Source organism: Clinocottus analis, unplaced genomic scaffold, assembly GCF_023055335.1.
Source record: "Clinocottus analis isolate CAN_PGR_092001 unplaced genomic scaffold, fCliAna1.0.p SCAF_17, whole genome shotgun sequence".
Classification (NCBI taxonomy): domain Eukaryota; kingdom Metazoa; phylum Chordata; class Actinopteri; order Perciformes; family Cottidae; genus Clinocottus; species Clinocottus analis.
This window is the reverse complement of record NW_027175898.1, coordinates 16,534,905-16,558,658: the sequence shown is the minus strand read 5'-3', so window position 1 is coordinate 16,558,658 and position 23,754 is coordinate 16,534,905. Positions and strand designations below refer to the sequence as shown.

The window sequence follows — 23,754 nt, the reverse complement described above, 5'->3', positions numbered from 1 at the left end:
CAAACCGTCTTAATTGACATATATTGGGTAAAAGTAATATTCTGAAGCCCCGATAACATTTAAGATATTAAAAGAATTGCGTTGCAACATATCAAAGACACGGAGTCGAAAGTTAAACAGACTTTAATAAACATTAAAATATACACCTGATATTTTTACAGGGAAAAATGTGACTCAATCAAAAGATACTATTTTTTTCAAGGTTAAATTATCATCTGGGTTTGAACAGCAGACTAAAAAACACATGGAATTCTTTAGAGAAAAGGGTATTTATAGGATAGACCCACAAACTGATTTACAGGCTTTTTTTTTTATTTGTGTGCAGCAATTATAAAATGGTCCATACTATTATCTTTTTTCATGCATCATTTATACAATTGTGTGTCTGTCACTCAAATACAAAAAAAAACAAAAAAACAGCATCCCAAGCATCTTTTATTCATTCGCTGTCGTTGCTGTCGCTGTCTGAATACGCCCCCAGGAGGCTGAGGGAAGATGACCCATTTTGTGTGGTAACGGGCTTGGAGCCATTGTTGGAGTCCGCCCTTTGTGAGTCTGTTAAAAACAAGACACAATCATTGCCTTCCAAATCACATCCAGACATTTGATGAAGGAGAAATCTGGCCAGCTATATAAGAGTTATATAACCAGGTTCATACACATTCTGACAAATGGATTTCCATGACTTTAAACCGAATGTTCATGAGCAAACATTGTGTGAAATGTGTGTGTAAACAGTAAAAACTGATGAAATGTAATATTAAAAACTAACAAAGCATGCAGTAAACCTTAAATGACTCAAATGAATGAGAGACAATAGTTTGATTAAAAGAATAAACATTTATATAGATGCCTGTTTGTATACTGCTGATATTTTGAGCCTCTTTCTTTTAAAAGCAGATTCATTATTTCATGAACACATGAATATAACACATTTACAGGACTTTTACTACACTTTTGGGATTCTTTTTTTCGAGGGCTTGACTGTAAGAACCCTGGATGAGAGTTATAAAAGTGACACTGATGCGTTACCTGTTGGTGAAGTGGGAGCAGCAGCTGCTGCCTCTGGTCTGGGTTTATTGGCAGCCGCCGCTGGTTTCTTTCGCACCACCAAGGAGCCCAGTAACCCTTTACCGCCCAGAGTCCCCACACTCCTCTCCCAGCTCTCCACCTTGGCCTTCTTCACTCCTCCAGCCGAGGCTCCCTGTGAAGACACAGCATGAAACGATCCACTAGTTCCTGCTCGTAGGATGGCTTCATTAAAAGGTTATGTGATTTGTTAAATGTGTTTTATATTTGTATGTTTACGGCTCGCTCCTTCAGCCACATTGAAGTGGTTTTATTTTACAGTTTTAAAGTGTTCAACCAGTGAAACCCGGGGCGACATTCACTAGACCTTGTCCTCAATAACACAAAAGATGTGGTTCTTTTTGGACATTATTAGCAAATACTAACCCTCAAAAATATCCATTTTGCACTCAAGTTCTTAATTAAATGAGAAAATACTTAAACATATTGAAGTAACCCAGAAGTATGGAAGGCTTTAAAATGTGCTTATTTTTGTGCCGTATAGCAAAATTGAAATATGAAATGACCTATAATGTTGTAGAAAGATTTTGGCAATGATCGCCATTATGAAGACTGCAGGAACCAGAAGAAGCCACCAGGGGGCCCAATGAGCTGGGAGGAGGACTGAAATCCTGAGTATTTCATTCACTTTAAAAATGGAAACTGTAAAAACAGATATTTTAAAATGTCCGTCACTGAATAATAAGGAACGCACTTGACAGATTCGCGAGAGGCCGCACGTACCTGCGTCTCTGTGGGCTTGGCAGCAGCGAGGATGTCTGTTGGTTTGTCGCTGCCGAGTTTCTCTGCCTGCGAGCCGCCGCCGCCGCTCTCCTCCTCTCTCTCGGAGTCGGAGTCAGAGTCTCGGAGTCTCTTCACGAGGACTCGCTCCAGCATGTCTCTGTGAAACAACACACACACAGAACACAAAAATCATTCAAAAACACAAGCAGAGATCAACGTATCTGTATCATTCTTTATGTAGTCCTTCAATGGCCGACAGCGTCTCATATCTCAATGATTTTAGAATAGTGATCCATCCATCCCGCTCACTTTGTCTCCCGCTCGTCCTCTTCCTTCTCCCTGGCCTTCACACTCTTCTCCAGGTCTCTGTACCGGTCGATCATCCCCTCAAAGTCCACTTGCGCCTGCCTCTGGTTCAGCTCCTTCAGCTCCTGCAGGTTCTCCAGCACCTCCATCTCCATCTTAGAATCCTTTGTGCGGTTCTCCAACACCTTTGAGAGGATTGGGGGAAATCATTAACTCTCACTCAGGCCCATTAGCAATTCAAAAACACCAACAATGAAGACGTAAACACTGACCTTCATGGGGTTGTTCAGCTCCTCCTCCTCCCTCTCCTGCACGACTCTCTTCTCCTGCTCCTCGACCATTTTCTCCGCTTGGAAGTTCCTTGTTGCGCCGTGCTCCATTGCGTAGTCCGTGTTCTCGGGGTCAGTCTGTAGTCACAACATGGCACAAGTGTGAGAAACTAATTCATGCATAATGCTTACATTACGACCAGTGGATTTCCATGACTTTAAACCATATTTCTATGACTTTAAACCATATTTCAATGAGCAAACATTGTGTGAAATGTGTGTGTAAACAGTAAAAAGTGATAAAATGTATTATTCAAACTAACAATGAGGATTCAAAGCATACAGTAAACCTTAAATGACACAAATGAATGAGAAACAATAGTTCGATTAAAAGAATAAACATTTATATAGATGCCTGTATGTATGCTGCTGATATTTTGAGCCTCTTTCTTTTAAAAGCAGATTCATTATTTCAAACTAAATGAACGTCATGAACACATGAATATAACACATTTACAGGGCTTTTACACAACTTTAGGGGTTTTATTTTTTGTTAAGGTCTTTTTCAAGGCCTGCAAATAACAATTTTAATTAAATTCCATGACTTTTCCAGGTTTTCCATGACTGTAAAAACCTTATGTTTAGTCATTTCATTGAACATCACAGCTAGAATCAGTGCATTAAATAATCTCACCTTAAACGTAATCTCAGCGAGGCATCGAGTGCATTTGATGTAGAACCGAAAGATGGGGAGTCCCATATACAGCTCATTCATAACGGTCTCTTTGCGGGCATTGAACTTCTTCCCCTTGTAGATGTACTCGCCGCACGTTTTACACCTGCAGACAACCAGAGAGGCAAAGCTGATGACCACGCGGTCACATGACATGACCCAGCTCCTTTAACCTGTAATGGAGCTCCATCCACTGCCACACCAGCTGTGTTATGAAGGTAGATTTGTGTCTTTTTTACCAGAGCAAATTTCTAGTTTGTAAGTAAATTATCTCCAAATCTTTGCTCTAAATTCGAAAAATTGCTCTTGCTAAAAAAAAAAAAAGTACTCTTAAATAAAAAATGCTCTCAAAACTAAAGTTTGCTTTAAAAAAAAAATTGCTCTCTCAAAAAAAAAAAAAAAAATATCAAAACAAATGTTTTTTTTTTCGAGAAATTTTTGTTTTCGAGAGCAATTATTTTTTACATATTAGTTTTTTTTTAAATGAACTATTTTTTTCAGAGCATTTTTTAAAAAATGTTTTAATTGAGAGCAAAGATTTAGAGATAATTTATTTACAGACAATAAATTTGCTCGGGTAAAAAAGACACAAACCTACCTTCATACTGTGTGGCGATAACAGTGCACACACGTGGATAAAAAAAACACAAACCTCATGTTGAACGGAGCCATCAATCTGACAACATATTGACGATCTTTAGGGAGTTTAAGTTTGGGAATTTTGGCTGGATCAAAATCCGGGGGGTAGTATTTCTGTCGAAAAAAAACAACAACAAAAACACAGACGTGAGTCACTGAAAATCAATACAATGAAAAGAATCGAGACATAATTTAAAGATAAAATATGATAAAAGCCGGAACATGTAATACAACTAACAGTAACTATATAGCAGCAGTAACAACGGATCTTTAATGAGTGATTTTAGCAATAAAGAGTCCGCAAAATGAAGAGTTGAAACAAACCTGGCAACCCAATGCACTTAGCTTCAAAGCTAACGTTAGCTACTTGTTTTAAACCACAACAAAAGAGGCGCATTGTTCACATACTTACATTTAATACTTTTCTTTCGGACATTGTTACGTTTGCTGTAAACCAAACGTTTGAATGATTAGACCGAGAGCTATTTCCACAACAGTGCGAGCTGCTCTTCGGCTATACGGTCCACTTCCGGTTGATCCGTCACTTCCGGTTCTCTCGTATATTGCGTCACGAGCTGTGCTTCAAAGTGTGCTGCTGCCCCCTGCGGCGGGGGGAGTATCTACAACAGCAACCGGCTTAAAACACCACGTAACAGAAGGAAAGTGATAATATCAGATGAAAAGAGGCAATTACAGGGAAGTAAAACAATACATAAACATTTGTTTTGTATTATTAGTTTGTGTGATTTCCGCCAATAGGGTTAAATTGAAGTTGATTTACAATGTTGTCCTTTCTGACAGATACTGTGCAGGATGGTGGATCATAGCACTACGGCCTAATATGTATTATTGATACGAAATTACTTTGTGATCTGCTGTGGAGAAGAGGATAATAATCCCATTGGAACAAGCATGTTTGTCGCTACAACTGCTATTCGTTTGTGGTCCACAAGAACAACAACTAATAAGACAATTTGAAGGTATATTTACTCCCACAGACACACAAAGACACACATTTCAGAATAATACTATATCTGTAAGTTCATGCCTATGCTAAAATATATTGTATATTACAACACACACATGAATATTGTGCCAAACAGTCCAAACCCAAATATTGAAACAGATTTTTCAATGTATTTATTCAACATGAATAAGTTGTGTGCTTTATATATTGACCACTGCCCTCATTTCATCCTATAGCTTTGTCTTTATAGGAGACAGATTGTCTCAGCAGGAGAGATTGTGATCAATATGGTGGAATAATTGCCTCTGACCGGATTGGTGTGTAAACAGACGCTTGCAGCCACACACACATTGCTTAGAGGTGGTTAAGGTTGTTTCTACAAAAGGAAATTGGATCCTGATTACAGATTGGTGTCAAGGTGGGTTAACCTAGAGTTCAGCTTTATTGAACAGTGGTGGCAAGAGAAGAAAGGCAGAATAGATTAGCAGTAAAAAAAAAAAAAAAAGTGGAGTTCACAAAAGTTTCCCTGCAGAGGAAGTCAAGAATATAATATTCATATGTTAAGATAAAACTTAACCGTGCTGCATTCTTTTGTGATTTGACAGATCCAGATTTACAGTAAACGTTTTATGTTTTGTGTGGTGAGATGTCATCTAATTCTGACACATCAAAATGACTCATGGATGAGTCACTTGAGTGTCGAACTGAAAACGCGAAACTTTGCACAACAAGACATATAGATTAGGATTTAAACGAGCTGAACTAGAATCAGGTGATACAAGTTTGATTCTGCAAACACATTACGTGCTCAAACAGGTTTAATGAAATGTAAATCCACCTTTCACCCTTTCCCCTGATTCCATCCTGCCAGGTCCCTTCCTGTAAAGACGCACGAGGTGCTGAGCAGTGTCACGGGGCCGAAACCCCTCGTGAATGTTTCAGAGGGTGGCTGATGTCAACAACAGCCGCGACGCGCCCATAAAGAGGGGGGTCCTCGTTCACGAGACCTCCAACAATCCTCCAGTCGTCCACGGAGCAACAGCAAGACGTCCCACTTCTCTCCACTCCGCCACTCCCGTGTCAGCACCATGGTCAGCGCTCGGGCTCTCCTCCTCGCGGCCACCTGCTGCTGCGCATACCTGAGGCTCGCGCACGCTGAAGAGTCCTCGCTGGAGACGCGCTCGTTGGATTTCCCCCTGAAAAGCCAACAGGAGAAAGAGCTGGTGAGAGAGTTTTGCGGGGCTCATGGGTGTTAAATGTCTCAGCAGGATACATGAAGGGTGTTGAAGAAGACTCTCTTACAACATGATTGAGCTTTTGACACTTAACAGCGTGCGTTTCCTCAGAATGGACACCCATGTGCAATTTATTTGATGAATATTTTACTTTTTTGGCATTTTATTCTCTCCAGATTGACGCGTTGCAAGAAGTTTTGGTGAAGCTGAGGAGCAAAGAGATGCCCTTAGAGAAAAAACTTGGCTGGCTGCCTTCGGTATGTAAAACAGCTTCATTATAGAACAGAAAGTGTGTCGAGTTATTTCCCAAACTGTTTACATTTTTGTTAAATTCCTTAAATTCATAATAACCACAAATATGTTAAAATATAAGATTTTCGTAGACGTGATTTCTGGTGTCCCAGAGTATATTCAACGTGGATTTGTCCCGTTTATAACATGTATTTTAGGCCTCTGAACTTGTAAATCAAGGCATACGCTTATACATTTATAGAGTGAACAACCTATATCTCAATTTTCACGGATCTATGTTGCTTTTCTCGTTCCAGTGTGACGCCGGGGAGCCGTGCGCCGTGCGTAAAGGCGCGCGTATTGGCACGCTGTGCAGCTGTCCCCGGGGTACTTCCTGTAACTTCTATGTTCTCAAATGTTTGTGAAGGGAAATAATAACGAGAAAGCCAGACAACACGTGGTGGAGTTCAGTAGCTTTGTGTTGCGAAATCTGCTGTCATTCTTTTTGTGAGGAAAATGAAATAAAATATGTGATTATTAAAAGATTTAACTGGATGAATGTAGACTAGAAAATGGTATAATGTATGTGTTGAAGGTTTTTGAATATATTTAACGTGTTCATCCATCATTGAAATTGTTCGTGTGGAATTGTGGTCAAATAATGATGAATAATGTATTTTTTTGTCATAAATTATTTCCCCTCTGTAATTGTGTGTGTGGTTCCTGTTATGGGGGATGGTAGCAAAGCCATCCAACACATTTGTAAGATAAGGAAGTCAATAAATGAACAAAATAATATACAAGTGTCTGTGTATCTGTAAAGAGAGGATGCAGTATGCAGCATTATCACCTCATTGTGGACAATTGCTCTAAAACACGTGCAGGACGACAATAAAGCAAACACACATCTGGATTCGTTGTGTCACGTGTCCTCAATTAATGCAGCCTCTCCACAATCACCAGCTTCATTCCAGCACATCAGCTGTCATAACATATTTCTCTCTCTATAATAAAAAAAGGCGCTGTCAGGCTTCTTTTTTTTTCAATGACATCACATCACAAGTGCAAGTTTCCAACATGGCGTCCAGCCGGGTGCCGGAGAGGGAGGTCCGGGAGGAGCCCAGGCGCGCTGCGACCGCAGACCCTGCTGACTTCAGCCTCCACAAATACTCCCTGCTCATCATTGTAGGACGCAGCGCTCACCTCAGACAGACGGGACCCATCAGCGGGGAGATTCAACGAGGTACGTTCACGGCAACGCCTCTCGCGCGCTGCTGGGTAACGATTTGCTTTTCTCTCTCTGCACATTACGGATACAAATAATCAGAAGTTCGTCGACCGAATCCCCATCGAGGATGCATTAGTACACGCTGACCCCATTGCAGTGTTTGTGTAATTGTATTCACCCCTCACTGATCGGAGGATGCGTCATCTGGCGGTCCTCCAGCAGCAGCATCACCTCCTCGTCCCTGCGGGCACGTTGTGATCACACGGGCGGGTCGTCTCCTCAGTGTGTTGTCGTGTAAGGAGAAGCGTTTTTTGTGTGTGTGGTGGGGTTGGAAATGTTGCATGGTGAATATTCAGTCAACACACAGCCACTTGTAAGCAATGTGCCATAACCCCTGCGTGCTAATGCACGGCGGTAATGTGCAGCCTGCCGGCGGTAATGGACCGAGTGTGTGAGCAAACAGCTATAAAGGCTTGTTTGATTGAGTGCTTATAGATTATGCTGCATGCATGCTGTATGGTGCAGATATAGAAAAGGGAACATAAACGGAAACACGAGGACAGATGCAGAAATATAGATATTTATCATTCAGGCCTGTAAATATTTCAATGCATGTGTCTCAAAATGTTTTTTCATGAAGTGAGAAAAACAGCCTTGTTTTTCAGCAGCGTGACGTCAGGCATTGTGTGTGTTTAACTGCTTTATTTACCTACAGAATAAGAAGTTAAACATATATTTATATATATTTCGTATCTGTTGTGTCGTACCATCACTGGCCACGTGATCACCTGCTTTCACTGTGAAGAATTTCATGAGTTTATGAGTTTTCAGTTTCCGTTGATGCTGTCAGATAATTCTACTTCCGGTTTGTTATCATGGTTAATGGTGCAGTTTTGCTAAATATATTCACCCAACTCTCCTCTTCCCACTTTCATATAATGAAGGTTTCAGCCGCGACACGTTGAAAAGAAAAGAAACATGTTTTTACTTCATTTTGATTGATTATTACATCTATGCTGGTCTCCATCTCGACGCCAATTCATACTTTATATTTAGGAGTTACTAATGATTTGCTGCAAGAAATACAATTATAATTATATTAATACAACCAATGTAATGTTTTTCAACATGTCTTATTTATAAAGTGATTATTTCAAAGTAATTAAAAAGTGTTTTATCCATCTATATACATATAAATGTATATAAATGTATGTATACTTCCACACTTTGCTTTGTGGATATTTGGACCTGAATGGGATGTTTTTGACAGAGTGAAACAGTTGTTTCCTCATGTCTGTCCTTAATGTCTGCAGGGATTCAGTCATGGGACGTCGACTTAAAATCCTGTAACCTGAATCTTCATCTCCAGGAGTTTCTCTCCCAACACACGGCGTCCTTCAAGGGTGCAGGTACGTACGTAGTCGGTTATGCTTTGACCCTTTATCGCGAAGAAAGCCCCTAAACGAGGAAGGGAAGGAAGGAAGGAAGGAAGGGAGGAAAGTGGAGGCACAGTCAATTGTTCAACATGGGTGGGACTGTTGGACAAAAAACAATGGAGAGCCGTAAGCGAGCGGCGCCACCTCTCTTTCTGTGTGCAGCCTCTTAGTATGCAGAGCCGAGGGAAAGCAGGGAAATGATTATTTTTTGAAACAGGCAGACAAACAGAGTCAGACGCTCGTGTTACAGCCGAGCTGTGAGGTGACAGGAACGGACACTTCTCCATCTGAAGAGGACAAACAGCAGCAGGAACCTCGTCTATGTGGTGAATATGACTGCAGTTACTTATCTGTTCATGATTGAGCTCAGCTGTGATTTTAGGGTTTTGAAAAACAACTTGATGAGGCATCGTGTAAGAAGATGAACGGTGAAAGAGAGGTGGAACATTTTGAGAAGCATTATTCACTTTCCTGCTGAGAGATGAATGAGAGCATCGACAGCTTTACATTGTAAATATGCAGCTGGAGCAAGCAGCTTGTTAGCTTAGCATAAAGACTGAAAATAGGGGGGAACAGCTTTAGCTTGGCTCAGCCTAACAAAGTCCGGTGACCAATATCTTTAAATTTCCCAGATTGACGTCACATGTGCAACAAAATGAAGTGTTAAAACAGCAAAGTGATGGTTCATGTGCTGGTAACTGGGTCAGTGAATTTTCTGCATTTCCACAAAGACCGCAACTTGTTTATACATTTTGTGTTTTGTATGACTGAAATAAATGAAATACGGTGTGTTAATTAATGAGCTGTAGAGGCTGTTGGGTAGATTTTCTTGCCAGGCGAGCCGTTTCCCCAGATCTCCAGTCTTTATGCTAAGCTAAGCTAACAACGCCACTGGCTTGGAGCATCACATTCATCACACGGACGTGTTCTCACCCGAGCCTCTGGCGAGAAGGTGTATAAATCCCAAATGATCTTGAACCACATTTGAACTCGTGCGTTGCCGCTGTCTCACAAACTGACGAGCCGGTGAAGAAGGGGCGGCCATTTTGGATTCTGACTTATGAAAGAAAAACTTTGTTTGGGTCATTATTTTCCACTTGGCTGCGTCCCGCCTCTCAGACGTTGATCCAGTTCCCCTCAGACTGGATGTCCACTGCAGATGGAATTAACTTGGCATCTCATCCTCAGACGGTCCATCTGACTCAGCTCTTCCACTCCTCTTCCTTCCTCTTCTTCGTTGAGGGAATCAATCACCCGGTTCACTTTCACACTCACTTCTTTCAGGTCCCCTCCTATTTGCGTCTGGCCTCTCTCGCCCCCCACGCTCGGCTCGGCCTTCAGCTCTTGTTACCTTCCCCCTGTCCGGTCCCTTTATTTACATTCTCTGTTGTTCCTCTCCTCAGGGCAGAAGTGTCTGCGCCACAGCAGCAGAGTGTTGGACACTCAGGTGCTGATCGGTCCGTCTCAGGAACAAGCTCATGCGGAGGTGAGGGGTCAAATCCTGGCGCTTTAAAAAATATATATATATATATCTTTCCAAAATTAGATCTGAAACAAAGCAATACAAATATAGTGTTGCTTCTATTTTCATTACATATGATTGCATATAATACACATATATTCTCAGAGCATTGTAATGAGCATTAATGTTTTCATTATTTACTTGATTTATAACTCTTTTTTTTCTCTAAGAACTTAGCTGTTGAATGAAAGATGTCTGACCAACAGTCCAAATACCAAACATATTGAATTGAAAATGATCCCATTAAAAACTTGAATGTATTTTTTCTTGAAAGTGTACTCAAATGTTATAAATACTGTAAAAAAAAGTTGGGTTCCAAGCCGCCTCTACCTTCGGTGGGTCTGCCCGCTGTAGCAAGCTAACGCTACTGCTAGCTCCCTGCAGTAGCAAGCTAGCTGCGGCTAGCTCCCCGCTAGCTGCTGCTGCTAGCTCCCCGCATCAGTAAAAAACTAATCTTGCCACCTGTGTCTGTCTGGCCTTGCAGGTGTCCGCTCTGCTGTCCAGGGAATCGGGACACAAGCTGTTAATCTTGGCCGGCCAGAGCGTGGAGGGAAGCGGCGACCTTCTGTTTCACAGAGGACTGTTCTCACCTCAGCTCCTGAAGCAAATACTAACAGAGCAGGTACGCGGACAAACGTCTCTCTGACCTTTATTTCTGCACCAATAAATGTTCAGATGTGTCTCCAGCTGTTTTTTAGGTCCATGTAATATGTATAAGGTCTATTAAAGCTGCAACCATTATTATCATTAATAGATTTATTAGACATTTGGTCACATGACAGAAAACTGTGAGAAAAAAAATCACAATTCCCTCCCCTTCCCCCCAAAAATTAGAATTTGTATTGATTTATATTCATAAATTGTATTTATACATTATATTTATATTAATAATTTATATAATTCATAATTTATATCAATATCTATTATATTTATTACAATTTCAAATTAAAATAATTATAGACACACAAAAATGCTAATTGTCACTTTTAAGATGCTAGAAATAACAAATTTGGTCAATTATGATTGAAAAATAACTTTAACATTTTAATTTCTACCAATCTATTAATTGAATGATTCAGTAATTGTTTAATTTCGAGATTATGATATAGTATTATGTAAAAAAAAAAGTGTTATTTAGACGAGGAAGTATTCTCTTCTAATTGTATGGTATAATAAACATCGGCCCAGCTGGTTCATCTTCTTGGCCTGCATTCTAACGCATCTAAAGAAAATGCTCTGATTTCAGTTCATAGATCAAGAGAGCGCCGCCTCCTCCTCCGAACTCAGCCTGACCCTCAGCTGTCCCAACATCGGCCGGTGGAGGACGACCCTCTTGGGTAACCCGCCCCTGCAGGGTCCCTTCACGCTGCGCGTCAATCCCCCGGAGGCGCTGCCCGCCATGGAGGCTCTGGGGGAGTTCACCTCCCTCGTCTCCGGTACCCTCTCCCCTCCGTCCCCCTTCGACCTCTTGCCTCCGCCCGTCACCGTGGGCTTCCTCAAGCTGTCCCGGCCCTGCTGCTACGTGTTCCCCGCCGGCCGCGGCGACTGCGCCTTCTTCGCCGTCAACGGCTTCACGGTGCTGGTGGACGGCGGCTCGGACTCTCAGGCCTGTTTCTGGAAGCTAGTCCGGCACCTCGACCGGGTCGACGCGGTCTTGTTGACGCACATCGGCACGGAAAACCTCCCCGGGGTCAACGTCTTCCTGGAGAGGAAGGTGGCCGAGCTGGAGCTGAGCGCCGATATCAAGGGTAGGGAGTCAAGCGCATCACCTTGTATCCTTAGACGCTTGGTTTGGATCAGGAAAAAAAACATAACAGGGGTGAATCTCTTCCAAGAAACAGGGTGTTCATGTTATCTGATCCTTCAATGTTTGGAAATTGGGATATCTGTGTCTTCATCTTTACCCGTTTCATCTTCAAATCCCCCCCTTTTGTCGCTGTGTCCTAATACTATTTTATCCGAACAGATGACGCGTCCAAGAGGCTGATCTCCCCAGAGCTCGGAGTGGTGTTCTTCAACGCCCCCAGCAGGCTGCAGGTGGAAGAGCAGCCTTGTAAGTGAATTTGTGACAACTTGCAGAAGTCGTTTTTCTAATGTGAGTGATTGCCTCCAAGTGAAGTCGTTTTTATTCTTCTCATGCCAGGTGTGGACAATGTACTGAAGAGCACACACCAGGCGGCCCTAACCCTACAGCTGTTGAAGAAGTTGGACATCAGACCACAGCCGTTGTTTCGCCCGCAAGGGGTTCCCATTGAACCGCTCACCCTGTTTCAGAAGATGGGAGTGGGACAGTTAGATTTGTATATCCTCAGCCCCGGCAAAAACAGCCAGGAGTACCAGACGCTCATGCAGAACTGGCCTGATGCAGTGTCGTCGGCATCCAAGTCCCAAACCCTCCCTCTCACCGCCCTGGCTTCGGTGTCTGCCCTGCTGGTGTGGCACCCGGCGTGTCCCCAAGAGAAGGTGGTGCGAGTGCTGTTTCCCGGCGTCACCCCGCAGGCGAAGTTGCTGCTGGGGCTCGAGAAGCTGAAGGGTCTGGCCTTCCTCCAGAAGCCCACGGTGACCACCGGGGACATGGAGAGACTCGGAGAGGACGGGAAGATCAAGAGGACGGAGAGCCAGGAGAGCGGCAGGCCGAACGCGAAGGAGTCCACGCCCAAACAAGGGAAGGAGTCGGGAGTTAAAGAAGAAGGAAAGGAGGTACCCGGGAGGGAAAAGGGAAAAGTTTTAAATGGAGTCAATTCAAGAGATGCGGATAAAACCAGAAACAAAGACACAGGCGTGAAGCAAAAAGGAGCATTGTCAGAGAAGAATGCCTTGAAGAAAGGAGGGAGGAAGGATGGGAAAAAGGAAGAGAAGCTTGGGAATAACCAGGAGAATGGTGACAAGAGGAACGATCAGGGTGAAAAGGATGTTCTCTCTATCAAACCAAAGATTGAAAATAAAATTAAGCTAAAAAAGGAGGCGAAAAATGACTCTAAAACGGGGGTGAAGAAAACAAGAAAACCACCAGGAAAGGATGCAAGCAACGGAAAGAAGGTCAATGTAAACGCTGCAACGAAAGCCGACACTGGGAGTGTTTTGGAAATCCCACCAGAGCAGCAGAATACAAAACCAGAGAAGGAGTGTGAAGAGAACCGCTGTGACTCCAAGTTGTCTACTCCTGAGGATATGACGGATGCCTTTCTTAGGCTCCGGGAGGAAACTGAAAAAGCTGATAAGGCAAAGCAAAAAATCAGCGAGTCAGGAGGAAACGAAAAGAGCCTCGGAGGAACGAGCGTCGCGGCTAAAGAAGCCGCGGCGATAATGGAAGGAATGAGTGGTGGTAATGGAGCGCAAGACAAGTCTCGCATCGGAAATAAAGCTGACGTGGACCTGCAGACAGCGCACAGAAACGCTGCCAAACCAGAAAAGGTGGTGGGATTTCCAGCTCCCCTGAACAAGGCACCGCAGAGCGAGTGCGCGGCCCAGCTGGACTTAACCCCGACCGAGTACACTCTCCTGGACGGTGCGTTGAGGAACAGCCCTCCCTCGCGATCCTCTCCGGAGAACCAGGCCCCCGTCAGCCCCGAGGAGCAGACCGTGGAGCCCGCCTCCCCGGATTCACGGCCCAACAGCGCGGGCCACACCCCTTACTGCTTGTCCCCGGACGACGTATGGTGCAATAGGGCCACCCTCAACCGGTTGCAGGCCCAGATGAGCAACTTAGAGTCGGCGGACGTCAACCAGCCGGACGGATCATCCAAGCAAAGTGAGGGGCAGACCAGAAGCAACCTCGAGAGTCACACAAACCACAGGGAGAGGCAGCTAAGCTTCCTTTCTTTGGGCTCATTTAAAGAGGGACCTTCAGACCCCTCGCCCTCTTTCACCACCACCACCACCACCACGCACTCCATGCCAGCAGAGGTGAGCTCACCTCAGTCCACCGAAGTGGACGAATCACTGTCCATGTCCTTGGAGCAGGGGCCGACCACCGGGAGTCAGAGAGACGGAGACGACAGCGTTAATAACTCCCACTCCAACGGGGGCCATTTTGCCGGGAAGTCTTTACCGATAAAGAAGCCTCCCAGATCTTTAGGGCAGGGTGCGGAGTCGGGGCGGCCTCCAGCTCCGAACTCACTGAATTTCGAGGCGCCAACTCACGACGTGGATCTGTGTCTGGTTTCCCCCTGCGAGTTCAAGCATCTCAAACAGCCCGACTGCGGCTCCGGCGAACCCCCCAGGGGAGCCCTCGCTCCGCAGCATGCCGGCAACAACAACAACAACCCCAAGGACGCGTCGCCCAGCGAGTCATGCGCCCCCGTCTGCACGGAGGACTGCCCGTCCACCACAGCGGACGGGTGTCTGGACTCGGACGAGGACGAGTCGAGCAGCGAGCCGTCTAATTCTCCCCACGATCTACGCTCCAGTCGGGCTCTTCCCCCGGACCCTCTTCCGGCCCCTTTCAGGGACAGCCCGCCACTGCCCCCACACCCGGACACCTCCATGCCCGTCCCTCAGTCCGAATCCGACGGGAAGAAGGCAAAGGCCACTGGAATGCGTGGGAAAAAAACTCCTGCCGTGAGTTTTGTCTTTTTATTAGGGGAACAGTCTGTGAGATACGGTAGATGAGGATTGTCCAGTTTAAATTACGGCCAAAGTGCTGATGTTTATCTCTGGCTCACGTTACAGTGACAGCGTGCAACGCTCAACAGAGGTGAGAACCAAGAGAGATGGCTCACTCGTTAGCTATCCACAAAAAAACACTCTTCAGTTGTGTTTTTTTCCAGAGCTAATGATGGAAGTATAGCTAGCGAGTGACAAGAGTACCGACCGGGCAGGCTGTACGGATGAAAAGTGAGACTTTTATGTTGTTCCTGGGTAACGTAAATGAGCGGATTAATGACATCACAATGCAAAGACTCTCGTGATTGATAACCAATTCAGCATTTTTGACAGTATTGGAGGCATTGACGAAACTGTTAGCGGTAACAACTCTAGTATTTAGACCACATTTCTGGTTCGTTTGTTTATATTTCTTATATTGTAGCTTCAATCAATCCTTGCCATACGGAATCATAAAGGTATAAATTTGTGTCCAACTAATGGCTGAAGGGAACTTTAACGTAGAACCTTGCGTCCAATTGTGCTTGTTCTTGTTGCCAGGTTGTTGAGGCCTCTCAGAGGTCAGGCTCGGCGAAAAGCCGGACGGGGAGCCAAAGTGGAGTCACAAAGGGGAACGTCTCGTCTGCTCGGACGCCGGCCTCAAGCACCCGCTCACCGCCGGCAAAATCCTCCCCCAATCCAGGTATGCGGTGTAAAATGCCAACATCAAATACCTTTTCCCCTGTGTACTTTGCAGACTTGTGTCCGATGGTTTGATGGCGGTTTCTGCTCTCTCTGCCCCCCCTCACAGGTGTCAAGTCGGCCTCCGGTGGTGAGGTCAGTGTGTACGTAGACCTGGCCTACATTCCCTCTGGACCCTCCTGCCCGACAGTCAGCGTGGACTTCTTCAGATGCGTTCGCTCCTCCTGTTACATCATCAGTGGGGACAGTCAAGAGAAAGAGGAGCGAATGAGGCACACACTGGACGCACTTCTTGATGCAAAGATGTCCTGGCCCGACTCTATGCAGGTAGAAACACGCACACAATTAGATACCTGTGCATTTAAACATATATTACTTGATGATGTACATTACTAAGAAACACTCCCAGAGAAAAATTCATCTCCGCTGGATTTCAGGTCAGATAAACAATCATTTTTGTCCGATTTTAATGACAACAGCTCCCATGAAGATGGAGCCCAAACTACAACTTATGCATGATCCTCTGCAGATAGTGAAATCCTCTTTTAATGTGGCCTTTTGATCCGTCCACCCGCAGGTGACGTTGATCCCCACCTTCGAGTCGGTGCCGATGCAGGAGTGGTACCAGCAGACCCTGGACCGGCAGAAGGAGCTGGGCATCACCGTCCTGGGCTCCAACAGCACGGTCGCCATGCAGGACGAGACCTTCCCCGCGTGCAAGATAGAGTTTTGAAGACTTGAGGGTGCAGCGGACGGATGGAGAATGAGAGCTGAAGGATGGGAAGAGCGCGTGGGGAGAAAAAGAAGAGAGCGTGAAAGGAGTGAAAGAAAGTTAACAAACAGATATTATGGGGGGATTAAAGAGAATATATGGCATCTTTCTGCACGAACACAACTACCACGGGACCATCACCCATTCCCCTCTGGGTTTATCACGTCTTTGCGGGCTAATTTTGCACCAGCAAGCCCTTCCTGTGGGGGAGTATTGCATGTTTGTTTGTTTTTAAACCCATGCAAGAGAAGCATGTTGGGCTTCAAACATGTGAGTCCAAAAGAAAGGTGTGATTTTTAGATTAGCATCGCTAGCATCCATAGGGTTAAAGGCGCTTTGTGACTTCTTTTTATTCATGCATTCAGCACTGAGGCGTGATAGTAGTGTCTGCTTGTGTTTAAGGGCCCATTTTCGCTGCTTTTAAAGACACACTGTGTGCACACTTTTGTTCATGGAAAGCATTGGTCGCATTATGTTTCTTTGATTTATAACCATTTATATTTGTATGATTTGCACAGACGATGTATGTATCGTTAAAAAAAAGAAGAAAAAAAAAAGAGTCTTACATTGTACCTGTAGTGAAGAGTTCCCTGTGTGTGTGTGTGTGTGTGTGTGTGTGTGTGTGTGTGTGTGTGTGTGTGTGTGTGTGTGTGTGTGTTTCTCCTGCCTCTCGCACCCTCCGCAGAGCAAACCCACAAGATGCGACGTATCCGACGTCGAGGCGATAATCTGAGATTATCGAATCGGAATGTGTGCAGAAGCAAATCCGGGAATCGAGCACCGGATTAATGGTTAATAGCATTACGGCGATCATCTCGTTAAGAGCGGCACTGCAGCCGTAATCCATCACAGGAGTTTAAAATCACGCTCGGCAAGAATCCGACAGCAAATGCTTTTTCTAAAATTAGATGTTTACTTGTAATCTTACTGATAAACATCAGTAGTGTTTAGATTGTTGATATCATGGATATGATACTTTAGGTTATTGTAGACAAGATTTTCGCAGGGCATTAAATTGTATGCAAGTTTAGTAACAGCTTTCTATGCTGTAAATACAAGTACATTAGATTGTATTCATGTTTGGAGCAAAGTAACCCTGACGTGGAAACTGAAACGACGGCAACATTTTATTTTACGAATCTCTAATATCCTAGAAATCTTTCTGGAATTAGGTAGATGATTTATTACAGTTGTTGACTTCTCCAGCGTCCAGTTTGACGCATGCAAAGGGTACATTTTCCAAAAAATAAATGACTCATGAAAACATATTTACTGTCTAAATGGAGCAGTTCTTTCAAGGAAATCATTCTGGAAACATACAACTGCTTTTCTCTGTAATTACCAAATTATTAACATTGACATTATTATTATTGACAGTCGAATAAAGGACACATACGTAGTGTAATTGATTGCGTTGCGATCTCTCCAGACCTGTCAGAGAAGCTGATTGTCACAGAGTTTCCTCAAAACCAAAGCATGACATCACCACTTCCCCCTCCAGCCATAAATACACAACACAATTTACTTTCTGTATCCCTACATGATCTGAAAGACGTTTTATTATGATGTTCATTCACGGTTTAACTTTCATCGGCTTGAACTATTAGTTTTACTTTGTGAAATCATATTTCTTTTATTTGTATCACACCCTTCTGCAAACGGCTGCCAGCGTATGTGAAGTAGAGCCGAGATCATGGCTGGTAACTACTGGAGGTAGCAAAGCGAATAGTAACTCTGTGTGTGTGTCCCCGCATGTATAAAATACTGTATGTACTGTATGTTGTTTCATTCATGATATTCATGAAGACAGAGAGCAAAGCACTGAGGGAGAACGGGGCGATGGGATGAACATTTACAACCGTTTACTTTGCAACTGTCTGTAAGTAAAACAAACTCAAGGTCACAAGGTCACGAGGTGTGTGTTGAGGAGTCGGGACTGATGTGGGAATAAAGAATGTGCATCACCATTTAAAAGAGTCTGTTGAGAGTCTGTGAGGTGAAACGCTGAAAGAAATTATAAATGTGTTGCAACTTAAACAAGTTAACCTGCTCCATATATATATATATATATATATATATATATATATATATATATATATATATATATAAACATATATATATATATGTATATATATATAATATATATGTATATATTATATATTTAATATATATATATATATGTATATAATATATATATATGTAAACATCTATATATATATATATATATATATATATATATATATATATATATATATATATATATATATATATATATATATATATATATAGAGAGAGAGAGAGAGAGAGAGAGAGAGAGAGAGAGAGAGAGAGAGAGAGAGAGAGAGAGAGAGAGAGAGAGAGAGATGTTTACATGTTTACTTGTCTTCTGGCGCGAGATTGCAGAACGAGAATTCCTCTTGAAAATCTTTAAATTAGTTAAGCACATTTCTACCAGTAAAATGAGGTACTACATATGGTAAGTCTAAATTATGGGCTAGAAAGTTTATATTATGAGATAGAAAGTCTTAATTATGACATAAAATATTAATTATGAACTCAAAAGTCTAAATTATGAGATAGAAAGTCTAAATTATGAGATACAAAGTATAAATTCTAATTTTGACTTTATTTTCTCATAATTTTGACTTATTATCTTATAATTATGACTTTTTTTCCTCAGAAATGAGCTTCCTTACTGAGACGCTGCCGCACCTGAAAAAAAGAAGGAAAGGGGCGTGGAAACGAGTCATTCCTGTTCCCGTTTTCCAATCACTGGTGAGTTTCACTTTCGTTTTACCCTCGACGGAGAAACTGATCTACAAACTGCTGCTGCAGTTTACCAAAATACTTCTCGGCCCATTTGTGCAGGTAATCATCTTCAACTGATATCTGGTGTCATTGTTTAGGTTTCAATTAGTGTGGTTTTGTTCGGTCGATATACCTCCGCCTTTTCCATCTTTTAAACAATTATGTTGACATGACGTATCATACAAATTAGTCCAAACTCCTAAAGAACCAGTTTGTGTTTCAGCTTTCTATCCATCAAGGCTACTTTATATACTTCTACTCTGAATCTATTGGACTGCTGGAGTTAATTAACATTTTAAGTTTTACATTTTGAATGCAGAACTTTTACTTTAAATATATTTTCACATAGTATTTTGATCCATCGCTGATGGTAAGAAATCTCATTCAAAACATTTATCTTTAATGTAGTTGCATGAGATCATATTTCATATGCAACTATTGCTTTTTCGTTTAGTTTTGATTAATGAAGCGTGCCTTCATATTATCTAATCTTCTGGTGTGTGTTGGACAGTCTTGCTGCCGTCATGTCTGCCGTCACCTCCAGCCTGTCTGTAGAGCAGGAGAGGGAGCTGCTCTCTCTCCTGGGTCACGTCAGACTCCACCTCCTCCACAAAGCCAGCGTCCACAGCTTCACCGCTTCGGCTTTTCACGAGCACTGTGACAAACAGGGGCCCACTGTCCTCGCGGCCTACAATGAAGCCGGCTTTGTCTTCGGGGCCTACACCTCTAAGGACTACACCAAGTGGGGAGAAGTCCGTGATGAGGAGGCTTTCCTCTACAGCCTCCGCCCAGGAGGAAACAAACCACTGAGGGTGGCGAGTGTCAACCAAAAGTTTGCTTTCACAGAAAGAAACAGCGGTCCAAATCATGGTGGCTTGCTGTTCCTGCATGAGAACGCTGCTAAGATCCAGTCCAACCCGGGGGAGAACTTCACCTTTCAGCCTGAAGAGATGCACGGAGAAGACTTGACACTGACGGAGTTTGAAGTGTATCGAGTTGAAGGTGCGTCATGATGAGGATGTTTTATCCATGCGATGCAAGTGAATTGTATGGAATCCCATTTCCGCCACAAAAAAAGTCATTATGACAACAAACAAAAAGTCACGACAAAAAAAAAGTAGCGAAAAAAAAGAAATTTTGAGATAGTAAGTGTGCTTGCGCTGTCTTCACATGCCTCTTCATCCCCTCGCCGGTCTAACATGCTAACTGTTCAGCTAACTGTTGACGTGTTAGCTCAACAGATAACAGCATTGCTTTTAATGTAGCTGCTGCTGTGTTTCTTAAAGGGGGCGACCACTACCAGAGACTGCACAAAGCACTTAAAACCAGAAGTGGTGTCATCACAGCCGTCCCGCTAACGCTAATGCAGTCTGTTGTAAAGTAACATACATGTTGTAACTGTGCACCGAGTTGTCTTCTGTCGTTTAGACGCTTTGCGGTGGAAAGTGTGTTAGCGCGATAGCATCTAGATAGAGAATGAAGAGCAGCAGTGAGTCTCCAGTAGATTGGAGCGCCCCTTCAGGAAAGCTATGAGACGTTATGTTACTCATTGTGTGTTTATTCACGACAGAACACATGCTGCTGTGGGCCGCAGGCTCCACCAGCAACATGCACACTCATAATTTAGATTTTTTTTTTTTTGGCAGAATTTTTTTTTTTTTTGTGGCGGAAATTGGCCTTAATACAATTTGGTCTTTTTATATACTGAATGAACTTGTATGTTAGTTTACATATAAAAGTAAATTGACAAAAGAAATCACGTTTTATTAAAGTGGACTGTTACGTACTAATGAATAAAATGTCATGTTACAATGATGTGAAATGCATATTTAAATTCTCCTGCAGAGTTGGCCAAACCCTGGAGGAACATTAACTGGACTGTGGAGTACGTAGAAATCTTTGGCAACTTTTGCCACCAAAAAGTTGTGAAGAAAGTGTCTCAACTTCACCTCTTATTATATAGTACACCTAACTTAACTTTTATATATATATATATATATATATATATATATATATATATATATATATATATATATATATATATATATATATTTATTATTATTATTATTATATAGTATTTTAAGATTGCTGTCACCTATTTTAGTTGTGACTTTAAAGAGCAACTTAAAGTCTCCAGTGGTGTGACTCCTCACGTTGAAAGTCTTGTGTGTGCTTTGTTCCCTCCAGGAGAAGGCAGCAGCTGATGAAGAGCATCCAGAGCTATAAACCAGAGATTAAAGGCGTCCAACAAGCCCGAGCTGTGTTGGTGGGGCCCGTCGGTGCCGGCAAGTCGACCTTCTTCAACTCCATCAACTCGGTGTTTCGAGGCAACATGACCACTCAGGCCATCGCTGGTGCAGCACGGAGGAGTGTGACCACTCAGGTGCTCGCACACGTTCATTTGTTTCTGTGTAATTTACTTTTTGTCGTGCATATGAAGGTTAACATGCATTGATTGATTGTAATATGACTGTGAAACGGATTCCACATGTTCTAATTATACAGTTTGTCCTATATAACTATGTTTGTCACTCCTGCAGTTTCGCACCTACAGCATCAAGTCAGGGAAAGGTGGCGGAGCTGTTCCTCTAATGCTGTGCGACACGATGGGGCTGGAGGAAAACGCTGAAGCTGGTTTGGACATTGAGGACTTGGTCCACATCTTCAAGGGTCACATAAAGGATCGCTACCAGGTCTCTCATGGCTTTCTCCCTAATTACCCACATCTTCATGGAACTAAGGCTCGTTGTAAGATGCTTTGAGTGATTAAAATTCTTCTTCTTTTGTTTTATTTGCTCCTCAGCTGAATCCCTTAATGCCCATCCAGCATGACGCTCCTGGCTTCAACAAGCATGCGACTCTGAATGATGCGGTTCACTGCGTCGTCTATGTGGTCGACACCTGCAAGCTGTCTCTCCTCACCCAAAAAATGCTGTACAAGGTCGCTAGCATCCAGAAAAAAACCAACCACCTGGGTTAGTGTATAAGAATGTTGTTTGTATTATGAATCCACCGTTTATATTTTATATATGTTTAAATAGTTTTATTACAGACACGTCTAACTTATTTGCCTACAATATTAAATGAATTATATTTATCTTGCTGCTGGAGTGAATCTAAGGGTCAGTGAGCTTTCACTTTATCGTCTCCGCTGCTTCAATCTGATCTTTTCTACGTCCTTCTGCTCTCTTACAGGAATCCCTCAGATTCTGCTGATGACTAAAGTAGACGAGGCCTGTCCGCTGGCAGCAGAAGACTTACAAAATGTTTATCGCAGCGTTTACCTCCAGAAGAAGGTAACGGTCATCATTAGGGGTGAAAATCACCAGAGGTCCCAGGATATCATATTATCACGATATTGCGATATTTTGCGTATTGCGATTTATTACCTTTTTTCAACCGCAAATTGTCCCCAAAGGAAAGCTTTGTCGACATATCTCGACGAAAAGTTTATCATTTACATAATAAAAGATCCATACTTGGCTTCTGTGTATCCATACGATATTGCCACGCAAAATATTGTGATACTATGCTGTATCGATTTGAGTGAATTTAACCCTTTCATCTCTCTCAGGCGCGGGAGTTGAGCGAGTCCTTCGGCATCCCCTTGTCCTGCGTGCTGCTGGTGAAGAACTACACCGAGGAGCCGGAGCTGGACCGGGACGTCGACATCCTGCTGTTGACCGCCGTGGAGCAGATTCTGAAATACACGGACGGCTTCTTTGAGAACCAGGTTGTTGAGGACCAGGAGGGGATCGACGAGCCGAAGCCCTTCAATAAGCCGAAGCACTTCTGAGCCAACCATCGATTCTCCTCAGTTCTATCAGAACAAACCAAACGTCTGAAAGAGGATCACCGCTTCCATCACCCAACTGAATATGTTCATATTTTACTGTAATTTAGGTAAATTGACTCTTGTGTCAAGTTTATTTTTTTATTTTTTTATCTTTAACTACTTTTTTGAGCACCGGTTCACTGTTTGTGGAACTTTGAATGCACTTGTGTGTGTTTTTTAAAAATGTATTTTACCTGATGAAAGTCACAAAATGAAAATAAATAATTTGTCTGCACAAACGTCTTTCTTGAATATTTATAACTGACTTCAAACTACTGTGACTTTTTACAAGAGTAGAATTGTCCTTTGTGTTCCCTCACTCAGCCACCAGGTGGCAGTCATAAACTCAAACTAGTGATAGAAACTTGGATGTTATGGAAAGATGAGCTTCTGCTGCTCAACACACTCGCGAAGTTTTGCCAACGAATTTCACTGAAAACACAATCAATGCACATTTAGCACCCGATGCCTCGTGCACGTGTTTGTTTTTTTCATTCTGCACCGAATCAACAAGTCAGAATGACGACACATATGTGCTGCATGACGTGCAAAAGCCTCACTGCGTGCAAACAAAAGCACAACAAAGACACGCTGGGTTTCTTTGGAGCCAATTGCAAAAAAAAAACACAACACTCTGGTCATAGTTTCGGTGCCGCCCTCTGCGCGGCCCCGGGT

At 43.1% G+C, this 23,754-nt stretch overlaps 4 protein-coding genes across 4 annotated transcripts; 3 read left to right on the top strand and 1 right to left on the bottom strand.

Moving 5' to 3' along the window:
• Positions 1-417: 417 nt before the first annotated feature.
• yju2 (YJU2 splicing factor homolog) lies at positions 418-4,319 on the bottom strand. The gene is made up of 8 exons (XM_068579860.1): positions 4,172-4,319; positions 3,773-3,873; positions 3,082-3,226; positions 2,391-2,525; positions 2,122-2,303; positions 1,813-1,969; positions 1,033-1,204; positions 418-555 (listed from the first exon to the last, which is right to left on the bottom strand). The coding sequence occupies exons 1-8, from the start codon at positions 4,193-4,195 to the stop codon at positions 440-442; spliced, it is 1,032 nt and encodes a 343-aa protein (XP_068435961.1). The 5' UTR covers positions 4,196-4,319; the 3' UTR covers positions 418-439.
• Positions 4,320-5,369: 1,050 nt separating this feature from the next.
• LOC137787442 (cocaine- and amphetamine-regulated transcript protein-like) lies at positions 5,370-6,972 on the top strand. Its single transcript, XM_068579872.1, has 4 exons — positions 5,370-5,498; positions 5,598-5,949; positions 6,138-6,218; positions 6,510-6,972. The coding sequence occupies exons 2-4, from the start codon at positions 5,815-5,817 to the stop codon at positions 6,615-6,617; spliced, it is 324 nt and encodes a 107-aa protein (XP_068435973.1). The 5' UTR covers positions 5,370-5,498; positions 5,598-5,814; the 3' UTR covers positions 6,618-6,972.
• A 294-nt stretch (positions 6,973-7,266) lies between these two features.
• LOC137787420 (microtubule-associated protein 1S-like) lies at positions 7,267-18,391 on the top strand. Its single transcript, XM_068579841.1, has 10 exons — positions 7,267-7,435; positions 8,734-8,829; positions 10,260-10,342; positions 10,863-11,000; positions 11,625-12,126; positions 12,345-12,431; positions 12,522-14,938; positions 15,524-15,665; positions 15,774-15,991; positions 16,242-18,391. Exons 1-10 carry the CDS (start codon positions 7,270-7,272, stop codon positions 16,395-16,397), a joined length of 4,005 nt encoding a protein of 1,334 aa, XP_068435942.1. The 5' UTR covers positions 7,267-7,269; the 3' UTR covers positions 16,398-18,391.
• Positions 18,392-19,232: 841 nt separating this feature from the next.
• LOC137787426 (interferon-induced protein 44-like) lies at positions 19,233-23,302 on the top strand. Its single transcript, XM_068579850.1, has 8 exons — positions 19,233-19,304; positions 19,756-20,246; positions 21,090-21,129; positions 21,432-21,627; positions 21,785-21,937; positions 22,048-22,219; positions 22,440-22,540; positions 22,819-23,302. The coding sequence occupies exons 2-8, from the start codon at positions 19,769-19,771 to the stop codon at positions 23,038-23,040; spliced, it is 1,362 nt and encodes a 453-aa protein (XP_068435951.1). The 5' UTR covers positions 19,233-19,304; positions 19,756-19,768; the 3' UTR covers positions 23,041-23,302.
• Positions 23,303-23,754: the final 452 nt, after the last annotated feature.

Bases quoted from the DNA above. Each gene is read 5' to 3' on its own strand.
- yju2 (XM_068579860.1), bottom strand. From the start codon at position 4,195: ATGTCCGAAAGAAAAGTATTAAAT. The intron at 2,304-2,390 runs GTCAGTGTTTAC...ATCCTCTCAAAG, and splicing joins AGCTGAACAACCCCATGAAG to GTGTTGGAGAACCGCACAAA. The intron at 556-1,032 runs GTAACGCATCAG...TGTTTTTAACAG, and splicing joins TGCTCCCACTTCACCAACAG to ACTCACAAAGGGCGGACTCC.
- LOC137787442 (XM_068579872.1), top strand. From the start codon at position 5,815: ATGGTCAGCGCTCGGGCTCTCCTCCTCGCGGCCACCTGCTGCTGCGCA. The intron at 5,950-6,137 runs GTGAGAGAGTTT...TATTCTCTCCAG, and splicing joins GCCAACAGGAGAAAGAGCTG to ATTGACGCGTTGCAAGAAGT. The intron at 6,219-6,509 runs GTATGTAAAACA...TTCTCGTTCCAG, and splicing joins AACTTGGCTGGCTGCCTTCG to TGTGACGCCGGGGAGCCGTG.
- LOC137787420 (XM_068579841.1), top strand. From the start codon at position 7,270: ATGGCGTCCAGCCGGGTGCCGGAGAGGGAGGTCCGGGAGGAGCCCAGG. The intron at 8,830-10,259 runs GTACGTACGTAG...TCCTCTCCTCAG, and splicing joins GGCGTCCTTCAAGGGTGCAG to GGCAGAAGTGTCTGCGCCAC. The intron at 12,432-12,521 runs GTAAGTGAATTT...TTCTCATGCCAG, and splicing joins GCAGGTGGAAGAGCAGCCTT to GTGTGGACAATGTACTGAAG.
- LOC137787426 (XM_068579850.1), top strand. From the start codon at position 19,769: ATGTCTGCCGTCACCTCCAGCCTGTCTGTAGAGCAGGAGAGGGAGCTG. The intron at 20,247-21,089 runs GTGCGTCATGAT...ATTCTCCTGCAG, and splicing joins TGAAGTGTATCGAGTTGAAG to AGTTGGCCAAACCCTGGAGG. The intron at 22,220-22,439 runs GTTAGTGTATAA...GCTCTCTTACAG, and splicing joins GAAAAAAACCAACCACCTGG to GAATCCCTCAGATTCTGCTG.